General features: G+C 42.1%; 1 protein-coding gene across 1 annotated transcript in view; it reads left to right on the top strand.

Moving 5' to 3' along the window:
• Positions 1 to 5,830: 5,830 nt before the first annotated feature.
• adamts17 (ADAM metallopeptidase with thrombospondin type 1 motif, 17) overlaps positions 5,831 to 13,310 on the top strand; it is a 448,852-nt gene continuing 441,372 nt past the window's right edge. The window contains exons 1-2 of the mRNA XM_034184238.1: positions 5,831 to 5,990; positions 6,071 to 6,414. Of these exons, the coding sequence (XP_034040129.1) occupies positions 5,924 to 5,990; positions 6,071 to 6,414 (411 nt within the window). The 5' untranslated portion in view covers positions 5,831 to 5,923. The remainder of the gene's footprint in view (positions 5,991 to 6,070; positions 6,415 to 13,310) is intronic.

The following is a 13,310-nucleotide window of genomic DNA, read 5'->3' as shown; positions in this document are numbered from 1 at the left end:
GACGGTAACACCGGAGGCGAAAGACAGTAGATTTTCAATGCGACACCACTCAAACAGGCATATGAAAAAGTCCCCAAAAATAATTTTCAAGCACAAATACAAGAAATGTGTTCTCACCAAGCATATCGCAAGACAATATGAAGTTTTAAAAAAAGTAGATCCTTCCGTATAAGACAATAAAAAGGTGCAGATGCAAACTGACGTAAATCCACAAATTACAGTTGGCGCACGCAATGCATGCTGGGATAGGGTCTTCTCCCTGACGTCTCGGCAGCGTCCCGGATGTGATGACAGTTTTGTGGAGGGCTAAATTTTAGCGGTAAATTTTTCATTTTTAAATGAAGATTTCTCTGTTGAATGACAGATCTGGGCTTGCAGATTTACTTTACTACATTCAGAAGGATCTTATGTGTAAATACAAGGTCTATTAGAAAAGAAACCAACCTTTTTATTTTTTTCAAAAGCTATATGGATTTGAATCACGTGCGATTACATCAGACAAGCTTGAACCCTCGTGCGCATGCATGAGTTTTTTCATGCCTGACGGTTGCGTCATTCGCCTGTGGGCAGGCTTTGAGTGAGCACTGGTCCACCCCTCCCGTCGGAATTCCTTTGTCTGAAAACTTGCTGAGAGGCAGATCCGAGTGGACACCATTCGAGAAATTCAGCTGGTTTTCTGTGAAAATTTTAAGGGCTGATGAGAGATTATGGAGTGTTACTGTCACTTTAAGGACAACCCACGGAGCCGGACGGTGCGCCGCGCTCCGAGCCGCCGTCGTCAGCCTGTTTTGAGCTGAAAACTTCCAAATTTAAGCCTCTGTTGACCCAGGACGTCATGAGAGAACAGAGAAGTTTCAGAAGAGGTCTGGATCAGTCACAGAGAAACACCTCCATGTTGATAATCATTCGTAAAATTCAGGCGGCTTTCGATGGTTTTCAGTCGAGTGAGTAGCCGAGAAATTGTTTAACAGTTGGGCATGTTCAAACTTCAAGCTGATCTCAGGGGTGGGGGGAAACATTTTTCTGATGTATTCATGGATGGTCCTCATCTCATCCTGGATTATGGCTCTGACACACACTAATCCTCACCCACCCTCCTTGCATTGCTCATAGAGCCTCAGAGTACTGGATTTTGAATGGAAACCTTCGTGCATTGTGATGAGTTTTCGTGTCTTGATATTGGTGGCATCTGTCTCCTCAGGTGGCCAACTTTTATCCCAGCTGGGTATCTCATGACTGGTAGGATGTATGTATTGATGGCTCTGATCTTATTCCCATTCAGCTAGTTGGCTTTTCAGCATGTGTCTTACCTTCTGGAGGTATTTGGCTGTGGGTGACCTTCTTGAATCTTCATCATGGTTCCCCTTGGCTTGTGGGATTCCCAGGTACTTGTAGTTTGTAACTGAATATCCCTTATCCTGCTTTCTGGCAACTCTATCCCCTCAGTCCAGATCACCTTCCCTCTCTTTGCCACCATTCGGCAACACTTATCCAATCCAAATGACATCCCGATATCCTCACTACAGATCCTGGTGAGGTGGATCAGTGAGTCTCAGTTGTAAGTTCTACTGTAAGTTTCATTACAGGTTTAAGGATATGATTCCTTCTTTGTTATGTTCTTCAATGCCATATACCAACACAGTGCAGGGTAGCTACCTAAACTCTGTGAGTGAGATAGATTACCTCGTCAGTAGCTTTACATCCTCTTTGAGCACAACTTTGGATGCTGTAGCTCCTCTGAAAAAGAGAGCCTTAAATCAGAAATGCCTGACTCCGTGGTATAACCCACAAACTCACAGCTTAAAGCAGATAACCCGTAAGCTGGAGAGGAAATGGCATCTCACTAATTTAGAAGATCATTTAGCCTGGAAAAAGAGTCTGTTGCTCTATAAAAAAAGCCCTCCGTAAAGCTAGAACATCTTATTATTCATCACTAATTGAAGAAAATAAGAACAACCCCATGTTTCTTTTTAGCACTGTAGCCAGGCTGACAGAGTCAGAGCTCTATTGAGCCTAGTATTCCTTTAACTTTAACTAGTAATGACTTCATGACTTTCTTTGCAAATAAAATTTTAACTATTAGAGAAAAAATTATTCATAACCATCCCAAAGACATATCTTTATGTTTGACTGCTTTCAGTAATGCTGGTATTTGGTTAGACTCTTTCTCTCCGATTGTTCTGTCTGAGTTACTTTCATTAGTCACTTCCTCCAAACCATCGACATGTCTATTAGACCCCATTCCTACCAGGCTGCTCAAGGAAGCCCTACCGTTAATTAATGCTTCGATCTTAAATATGATCAATCTATCTTTATTAGTTGGCCATGTACCACTGGCTTTTAACGTGGCAGTAATTAAACCATTACTTAAAAAGCCATCACTTGACCCAGCTATCTTAGCTAATTATAGGCCAATCTCCAACCTTCCTTTTCTCTCAAAAATTCTTGAAAGGGTAGTTGTAAAACAGCTAACTGATCATCTGCAGAGGAATGGTCTAGTTGAAGAGCTTCATTCAGGTTTCAGAATTCATCATAGTACAGAAACAGCATTAGTGAAGGTTACAAATGATCTTCTTATGGCCTCAGACAGTGGACTCATCTCTGTACTCGTCCTGTTAGACCTCAGTGCGGCTTTTGATACTGTTGACCATAAAATTTTATTACAGAGATTAGAGCATGCCATAGGTATTAAAGGCACTGCGCTGCAGTGGTTTGAATCATATTTATCTAATAGATTACAATTTATTCATGTAAATGGGGAGTCTTCTTCACGGACTAAGGTTAATTATGGAGTTCCACAAGGTTCTGTGCTAGGACCGATTTTATTCACTTTATACATGCTTCCCTTAGGCAGTATTATTAGAAAGCATTGCTTTAATTTTCATTGTTACACAGATGATACCCAGCTTTATCTATCCATGAAGCCAGAGGACACACACCAATTAGTTAAACTGCAGGAATGTCTTTCAGACATAAAGACATGGATGACCTCTAATTTCCTGCTTTTAAATTCAGATAAAACTGAAGTTATTGTACTTGGCCCCACAAATCTTAGAAACATGGTGTCTAACCAGATCCTTACTCTGGATGGCATTACTTGACCTCCAGTAATACTGTGAGAAATCTTGGAGTCATTTTTGATCAGGATATGTCCTTCAATGCGCATATTAAGCAAATATGTAGGACTGCTTTTTTGCATTTGCGCAATATCTCTAAAATTAGAAAGGTCTTGTCTCAGAGTGATGCTGAAAAGCTAATTCATGCATGTATTTCTTCTAGGCTGGACTATTGTAATTCATTATTATCAGGTTGTCCTAAAACTTCCCTGAAAAGCCTTCAGTTAATTCAAAATGCTGGAGCTAGAGTACTGACAGGGACTAGAAGGAGAGAGCATATTTCACCCATATTGGCCTCTCTTCATTGGCTTCCTGTTAATTCCAGAATAGAATTTAAAATTCTTCTTCTTACTTATAAGGTTTTGAATAATCAGGTCCCATCTTATCTTAGGGACCTCATAGTACCATATCACCCCAATAGAGCGCTTCGCTCTCAGACTGCAGGCTTACTTGTAGTTCCTAGGGTTTGTAAGAGTAGAATGGGAGGCAGAGCCTTCAGCTTTCAGGCTCTTCTCCTGTGGAACCAGCTCCCAATTCAGATCAGGGAGACAAGCACCCTCTCTACTTTTAAGATTAAGCTTAAAACTTTCCTTTTTGAAAAAGCTTATAGGTGGGGTTGGATCAGGTGACCCTGAACCATCCCTTAGTTATGCTGCTATAGACTTAGACTGCTGGGGGTTTCCCATGATGCACCCAGTGTTTCTTTTATTCACCTCTTTTTGCTCTGTATGCATCACTCTGCTTTTAATCATTGGTGATTGATCTCTTCTCTCTTCCACAGCATGTCTTTTTCCTGATTCTGTCCCCTCAGCCCCAACCAGTCCCAGCAGAAGACTGCCCCTCCCTGAGCCTGGTTCTGCCAGAGGTTTCTTCCTGTTAAAAGGGAGTTTTTCCTTCCCACTGTCGCCAAGTGCTTGCTCATAGGGGGTCGTTTTGACAGTTGGGGTTTTTCTGTAATTATTGTATGGCTTTTGCCTTACAATATGAAGCGCCTTGGGGTGACTGTTGTGATTTGGCGCTATATAAATAAAATTGATTTGATCTGAGTCAATGTCTTGCTCACTCTTGGCAAACACCTTGGTGTCATCCATATACAGGATGTGACTGATGGTTACTCCACTCCTGAATGGATAGCTGTAGCCACTCCTTGTGATGAGTTGGCGGAGGAGGTTGAGGCCTATGCAGAACAGCAGTGGGGACAGTGCATCACCTTGGAATATTCTGCACTTCATGGCAACTTGTGCAATTGTCTTGGAATTGGTCTCCAGTGATGTCTTCCCGATCAAGTTTATCAGTGCACTGTTAGCTTTGTATAGTGCCAAGCACTCCACTATCTATGTGTGAGGCACTTAGTCATAGGCCTTCCTGTAGTCAATCCAGGCTGTGCTCAGGTTGGTCTGCCTGGTTTTTGAGTCCAGGTGTACTTGTCAGCCAACCAGCCACTGGTTGACACAGCAGAAGGCTGCACTCTTTTCTGTTCAACACAATATATTTATTGTGTGTGTGTGTGTGTGTGTGTGTGTGTGTGTGTGTGTGTGTGTTGGATCTCATTATTTACAGAATGGGTATTTCTTCAGGTTTAAAATGTTTTTGTTTGTTTGTTCATATCATAAAATACTGGGTAAATGAATGATAACAAACATGACTGTGTAATGAAAATGATTTCTGGTTTGAAAACAATTTCTTAGTGGAATTTCATTCACACAGCAAAGATAACGGTTGGGCACACCCTCTAGTGGCTGTATAGTTAAGATTATATTTATTTCAACTGCAGTTGTCAAATCTGCACATAAATTTTCATGATGCTTTATGTGTAAATTTGTGATGTGGTGATCGGCTCCTGTTTGGTTGGGGTCACTGTGGATCAAAACTCAGTATTCTGCTGTTTATCTGGGAGAGGAAACACACACAGTGACAGACGCACACACACACAGTGACAGACACGCATATACACACAGACAAACACACACATTGACACACACACTGATAGACAGAGACGCGCACACACACACACGCACAAACACGCATATACACACAGACAAACACACACATTGACACACACACTGATAGACAGAGACGCGCACACAAACACACACACGCATACACACTGATAGACAGAGACGCGCACACAAACACACGCACGCATACACACTGATAGACAGAGACGCGCACACACACACACGCACGCATACACACTGATAGACAGAGACGCGCACACACACACACGCACGCATACACACTGATAGACAGAGACGCGCACACACACACACGCACGCATACACACTGATAGACAGAGACGCGCACACACACACATACACGCATACACACTGATAGAGACGCGCACACACACACATACACGCATACACACTGATAGAGACGCGCACACACACACATACATACACACTGATAGAGACGCGCACACACATACATACACGCATACACACTGATAGAGACGCGCACACACACACATACACGCATACACACTGATAGAGACGCGCACACACACACACTGATAGAGACGCGCACACACACACATACATACACACTGATAGAGACGCGCACACACATACATACATACACACACAAACACACCACGTGTAGAGTTTCAAGCCGTCAGTGACTGACAGCTGCATTGACCAATAGGAAGGCGGACTCCTCCCCGTCCGTCTTGACTTTGGATTTGTGTGAACCAATCGGCGCCTTGCGGAGGCGGGGCGTGGCGATGTGGGCATGTCCCAAGTCTGCAGACTTTACAAAGAGCTTCAGCCGCTTTAAAGTCTCGTAGTGAGCGAAGCGCGCTTTGTTTGATGATGAACCTCGGACCTGTTGGACACTTTGTCCCGCTCGTCTGCCTCCTGCTGTCCCCGCTGACCGGTGAGTGACTTTTCTTCTTCTTTTGACCTGCTGACAGACACACGCCGTGATGTTTGTGTCCACGCTGTCTGTCCCCGCAGCGCGGTCGGAACTGGACGTCGATGACGTCATTCCAGGGCTGCTTTCCTCAGAGGACGGTGTGCGCGCGCCGCGGCTCCGCGGCCAGCGCTCCGTGGACGTGGCGTGGACGTCGCACCGTGACGCCGACAGCATGATGGTTACTCTGTCCGCCTTTGGACGGGAGTTCCTCTTAAACCTGACTCGGGACCACACGTTCCTGTCCGAGGACTTCGTGGTGGAGGAGAGACACCGGGACCAACGCGCCGCCGTTTCTCGTCTGTCCACGGAACAGCTCTGCTTCTACTCGGGCTCCATCGTCAACCGCAGCGACTCCGTGGCCTCCCTGAGCACCTGCAGAGGACTGGTGAGCTCCCGGGTGCTGCCCCCTCAGGGGCCCGAAGCCAAAGGTCGGGTCAGAAGGCCAAGGGTCAGATAGTTCAGGTCGGGTCAGAAAGCTAAATGTCAGAAAGGTCGGGTCAGAAAGTTCAGGACGGGTCAAAAAGCCAAAGGTCAGTAAGGTCGGGTCTGAAAGCCAAGGTTCAGAAAGGTCGGGTCAGAAGGCCAAGGGTCAGATAGTTCTGGTCGGGTCAGAAAGCCAAGGTTCAGAAAGTCCATGGCCATATGAGCATTGTGTTCTGTATAATTTGCAGTTGTTTAATTGTTATCCCAGTGCAAAGTGTGTGTGTATTATAATAGCCAAGTACTCTATGTGTGCATGCGTGAGTATGGCTTCGATCACATAAAAACCGAGGAGAGCTGACATTTTCCTTTTGGTATGCTTATGTATTTTGGGTCAAGCATGAACACTGAAAACGGAAAGTTGATCGGACAAATATTCTTGGAGAAAATAGCAATTTTAGCTGACCAGTAAACAATGGACATTGTGCTGCAATGCACCATGGGAGTTCAGCATTTTAAATGTTATTGTGGTTCATGTTAGTTTAACAGTGTTGTTAATGTTATTGCTTTATTGTTTTTGTAGTTCAATTGGTTTAGTCAGTTTAAAAAAGTGTTATATTGTTGTTTTGTCAAATTAAAAGCACCTGCTTACAGCAGCTGTCTGCGTGTGTATAAATTCGATCACAGAGAAACTGTGGACAGCTGACATTTGCCGTTTTGGTATGCGTAGCCAAAATGGAACGTTGATGGAACTAATATTTTTGGAGATGTTGCGGATATTATCCAACAACACTGAACAATGGATGTTGCTAACTACATTATGGATTCACATGCCATTCCAGCAGGAGGTGGTAAGTCATTATATTAAAAGCGTAAGTGTGGTGAGCGATTTTATGTAATAAGGTCAATGTGAGTACATAATATAATTGTAAATACGTTAAAAATACATGGATGACACAAGAAAGTGAAAACAGTTATTTCCATTGTGTTCCATTTAAAATCAAATGACAAAATAGAAGTAATAATAAAATAATAACAGTAATAATAGTTGTATATGATAGCAAGAACCTCAACAATTTATATACACATTAAGACAATACATTAACATTAAAGTACATAATTAACAGGAAATAAAAGGGTTGAGTTCCTCTTCTAAAAATTGTTGAGGTCTAAGGTTCTAAAAACATTCTGGACTCACACGACATTCCAACTCATTATACAAGCTTTGCTTAATTTATTACCACCCTTGAAAAATGTCAGCTATACCAATCTAGAGCCCGTGGATCCCCAAAGACAACACGGCTTCTGTGTGCATGCATATGGCTTCGATCACGGCGAAACCAGGGAGAGCTGACTTTTCCTGTCTGGTATGTTTATGTATTTTGGGACAATGATTAATGCTGCAAAAATGGAACATTGATAGGGCAAATATTTCTTGAGAAATTAGCGATTTTAACTAACCAGTAAACAATGAGCTTACTTGTAGTTCCTAGGGTTTGTAAGAGTAGAATGGGAGGCAGAGCCTTCAGCTTTCAGGCTCCTCTCCTGTGGAACCAGCTCCCAATTCAGATCAGGGAGACAGACACCCTCTCTACTTTTAAGATTAGGCTTAAAACTTTCCTTTTTGCTAAAGCTTATAGTTAGGGCTGGATCAGGTGACCCTGAACCATCCCTTAGTTATGCTGCTATAGACGTAGACTGCTGGGGGGTTCCCATGATGCACTGTTTCTTTCTCTTTTTGCTCTGTATGCACCACTCTGCATTTAATCATTAGTGATCGATCTCTGCTCCCCTCCACAGCATGTCTTTTTCCTGGTTCTCTCCCTCAGCCCCAACCAGTCCCAGCAGAAGACTGCCCCTCCCTGAGCCTGGTTCTGCTGGAGGTTTCTTCCTGTTAAAAGGGAGTTTTTCCTTCCCACTGTAGCCAAGTGCTTGCTCACAGGGGGTCGTTTGACCGTTGGGGTTTTACATAATTATTGTATGGCCTTGCCTTACAATATAAAGCGCCTTGGGGCAACTGTTTGTTGTGATTTGGCACTATATAAAAAATTGATTGATTGATTGATAATGGACGTTGTGTTGCAATGCGACATGGGAGTTCTGGGTTTTGAAGTTTTAAATGTTATTGTGGTTCATGTTAGTTTAACAGTGTTGTTAGTGTTATTGATTTTTTTTTTGTGTGTGTGTGTGTGTGTGCGTATTTGTAGTTCAGTTCGTTTAGTCACGGCAGCACAGTGGCTTAGTTGTCAGCACTGTTGCCTCACAGCAAGGAGATCATGGATTCAGTTCCCACCTGTGGCCTTTGTGTGGAGTTTGCATGTTTTCCCCATGTTTGCGTGGGTTCCCTCCAGTTGCTCCAACATCCAAAGACATCCAGGTTAGATGGATTGGGGACTTTAACCATTGTCCATAGGTGTGCGTTTCGGTGTGACTGTGTTTGTCTGTCTATATGTGGCCCTGCAACAGACTGGTGTCCTGTCCAGGGTGTACCCCGCCTCACGCCCTATGACTGCTGGGATAGGCTCCAGCCCCCATGACTCTTAATTGGAGTAAGCGATTGAAGATGAGTGGATGGCTTAGTCACTTTAGTTAAGTGTTATGTTGCTGTTGTCATGAGTGACTTAACGGTAAGTGTCATGTTGGTGCAATGAGTGAAATGTGTAGTGCTTTTAATGCCTTCTGCCGCTGTCTCTGTTTAGCAAACTAAAAGCACATGCTTGCAGAAGATTGCAGAAAGACAAAAACTGTGCCTGCGCAGGGCTTGACATAAACCAATTTGCCCCACTGGCCTACAGGGCCAGTAGAATTTAGAAGTTAGTGGCCCACAGTGTGTGAGCACTGGCCCATGGTTTTGCGCGTGAGAGTTCATGATATTCCACCCTGAAATTCTGCAAATAAAACTGCCTATACGTATTATATAAAGCAATCCAGAAAAAAACATAAAATAGTCTATGGACCATGAAGTTACAAAAAAAAATTGAATTTATCAGAGGGCATTCTCAAGTGTAAAAAAAAAATAAAGTGACTCCCATCAAATTTAGAGGGCATTTTTTAGCAGCCCTCAGAGTTAGCTAACTCACAGTCAGAAATGTAAAATACAGATGTAGGTCCATATCAAAACTAAAAAGTATGCCTTGTCTGGATTGGAGTTATAGGTCTAAAAATTGAAAAAAAAAAACATGCTTGGCTCCTTTGCTGATGTTGTCACCGTTGGGTTTCCACAAAGGCAAGCTGCTTAGACTTTTAAACTGGCTTCAAATCAGCCAGGGTCAACCAGGATCAGGCATATACTTTACTTACTGTTCAGCATATGACAGATAGGCCCTGCAGATTTGGCAGAAAACATCATTCTTCTCTTGGTCACGACCAATTCTGTGGCCAGGTCGGAACAAAACCTCTCTTCCTCTTGTTTTTCTTATAGCCTGTCTTAGTGCAGCAGATAAGAGAATATTTAGAGCAGAATCCTGCAAATGGTGATAAAAGCATCAAATTTGGCAGAAAAACTCCTTAGACATTCCTCTTTTGAAAAAAAAAAAAAAGATTGGCCACTTGAATTTTCAGTCAGCATTCAGGTAGAGGTCAATTGAAGAATTACACATGGGTCAAAATTAAAAGATGCTCAAATCATATTGAAACCTATTCCACATTATTTACCCGATCATAAACTAGGTAACACAGTTTGGACCATCTGTGACTGAATTCTATGGAGTTATGGGATAAAAACAGCAAGAACGGTGACAAAGGTCAGTGACAGTTTGTACAGGGGTCAAAAGTTAGTTACTCCAATTTTGGTAAAAAGTGATGCAAATTAGTTGATTTAACAGGGTTTTAAAAAGGAATAGTTTGGACCATGTATCATGCTTAGTTATCACGTTACGGGGTAACATATGTCACATGTCATAGAATCCAATGGACGTTGACCTTGTTTGACCTTTACTTTGGAGACCAAACATTCAACACTGTCAAAACTACTCCATTTATTAATCCTATTAGCTCAACCAATAATTTGCATCACTTTTTACCAACATTGGAGCAACTTTAACTTTTGATCCCTGTACAAACTGAAACTGACTTTTGTCACCATTTTTGCTGTTTTTATCCCATAATTCCATAGAATTCAGTCACAGATAGTCCAAACTATACCTTTTTGGAATCTTTATGATCAAGCAAATAATGTGGTATAGTTTTCAATATGATTGGAGCATCTTTTAATTTTGACCACTGTGTAATTCTTCAATTGACCCCTACCTGACCACAGATTGAAGTAAATAAATATGAAATTGGTTACTGGATTCTTAAACTCTGGACATAAACAGAAATAAAATCTTAGTTTTTGTCAAACGCATTTCCTTTCAGACATTATTACTGGCATGAATGTCTTTCCATATCTATATGAGCTGAGCTCTTGCAGCATCAGGTTCATAAAGAATGCAGGACATCTCATTTTGGGAGGAAAAAACGTTTTAGTCTATTGTAGTTTATTGTCTGTATTGCAACGCTTGTAAAGAGGTGTCATTTTATTTAAAGCGGCAATTTGTTTTGAAGTTATTAATTCCGAGCGGACTCTGTCTCAGCAGAGAGCCGCGCAGCGTTTGGAGCTGTGCCAACGGAACGGAGGAACGATTCTCGTTTGTTGACTGCAACAAGACAAGAGTCCTAGTTAGTGACTTTAATACACACAAAAGTGACTTATGATATTTTAATGGCTTTGAGAGGGGTTAAGAAGCGGACTTACTGCTTCTGAAGAGTAGTCAATCAAAGAGCCACGAGCCATTGAATCAAAGTATTACTTCATTGATTCACGCTTCAGTCGCACTGCAGAAACGGTTGATTACAGACCCGTTATACTGTATTGAAAATAAGCGTAACGGTCCAAAATAAGCGTAACGGTCCAAAATTATAGTGTAATGGGCCGTAATGCAAGTTTGCGCTAGCTAGAACACTGTGTAGTTTAAACATATTTCAATTCCAATTTCAAAGTGTTCTGTTACATTTGGGTCTTGTTCGTCTTCGTTTCCTGCAGCTTCTCGTGCATTTAAAGATGCTAACGAACATTGCCGAAGATCGGTGATGGAAACGGCCGAGCGCATGCTCCACGCATCGACAACATACATTTCAATATGCGCAAGATTCTGCAGGAGCATGGAGCGTTGTTAGGGATGGGTATTCATAAGATTTTATTTATCATTTACATATCTGTCTTTATTAGTTGGCTATGTACCACAGGCTTTTAAGGTGGCAGTAATTAAACCATTACTTAAAAAGCCTTCACTTGACCCAGCTATCTTAGCTAATTATAGGCCAATCTCCAACCTTCCTTTTCTCTCAAAAATTCTTGAAAGGGTTGTTGTAAAACAGCTAACTGATCATCTGCAGAGGAATGGTCTATTTGAAGAGTTTCATTCAGGGTTTAGAATTCATCATAGTACAGAAACAGCATTAGTGAAGGTTACAAATGATCTTCTTATGGCCTCGGACAGTGGACTCATCTCTGTGCTTGTTTTGTTAGACCTCAGTGCTGCTTTTGATACTGTTGACCATACAATTTTATTACAGAGATTAGAGCATGCCATAGGTATTAAAGGCACTGCGCTGCGGTGGTTTGAATCATATTTATCTAATAGATTACAATTTGTTCATGTAAATGGGGAATCTTCTTCACAGACTAAGGTTAATTATGGAGTTCCACAAGGTTCTGTGCTAGGACCAATTTTATTCACTTTATACATGCTTCCCTTAGGCAGTATTATTAGACAGCATTGCTTAAATTTTCATTGTTACGCAGATGATACTCAGCTTTATCTATCCATGAAGCCAGAGGACACACACCAATTAGCTAAACTGCAGGATTGTCTTACAGACAAAGACATAGATTACCTCTAATTTCCTGCTTTTAAACTCAGATAAAACTGAAGTTATTGTACTTGGCCCCACAAATCTTAGAAACATGGTGTCTAACCAGATCCTTACTCTGGATGGCATTACCCTGACCTCTAGTAATACTGTGAGAAATCGTGGAGTCATTTTTGATCAGGATATGTCATTCAATGCGCATATTAAACAAATATGTAGGACTGCTTTTTTGCATTTGTGCAATATCTCTAAAATTAGAAAGGTCTTGTCTGAGTGATGCTGAAAAACTAATTCATGCATTTATTTCCTCTAGGCTGGACTATTGTAATTCATTATTATCAGGTTGTCCTAAAAGTTCCCTGAAAAGCCTTCAGTTAATTCAAAATGCTGCAGCTAGAGTACTGACAGGGACTAGAAGGAGAGAGCATATCTCACCCATATTGGCCTCTCTTCATTGGCTTCCTGTTAATTCTAGAATAGAATTTAAAATTCTTCTTCTTACTTATAAGGTTTTGAATAATCAGGTCCCATCTTATCTTAGGGACCTCATAGTACCATATCACCCCAATAGAGCGCTTCGCTCTCAGACTGCAGGCTTACTTGTAGTTCCTAGGGTTTGTAAGAGTAGAATGGGAGGCAGAGCCTTCAGCTTTCAGGCTCCTCTCCTCTGGAACCAGCTCCCAATTTGGATCAGGGAGACAGACACCCTCTCTACTTTTAAGATGAGGCTTAAAACTTTCCTTTTTGCTAAAGCTTATAGTTAGTGCTGGATCAGGTGACCCTGAACCATCCCTTAGTTATGCTGCTATAGACTTAGACTGCTGGGGGGTTCCCATGATGCACTGAGTGTTTCTTTCTCTTTTTGCTCTGTATGCACCACTCTGCATTTAATCATTAGTGATTGATCTCTGCTCCCCTCCACAGCATGTCTTTTTCCTGGTTCTCTCCCTCAGCCCCAACCAGTCCCAGCAGAAGACTGCCCCTCCCTGAGCCTGGTTCTGCTGGAGG

The sequence above is a fragment of the Thalassophryne amazonica genome, chromosome 2 (genome assembly GCF_902500255.1).
Source record: "Thalassophryne amazonica chromosome 2, fThaAma1.1, whole genome shotgun sequence".
NCBI classification, from domain to species: Eukaryota; Metazoa; Chordata; class Actinopteri; order Batrachoidiformes; family Batrachoididae; genus Thalassophryne; species Thalassophryne amazonica.
This window is presented reverse-complemented; position numbering and strand designations above follow the sequence as displayed.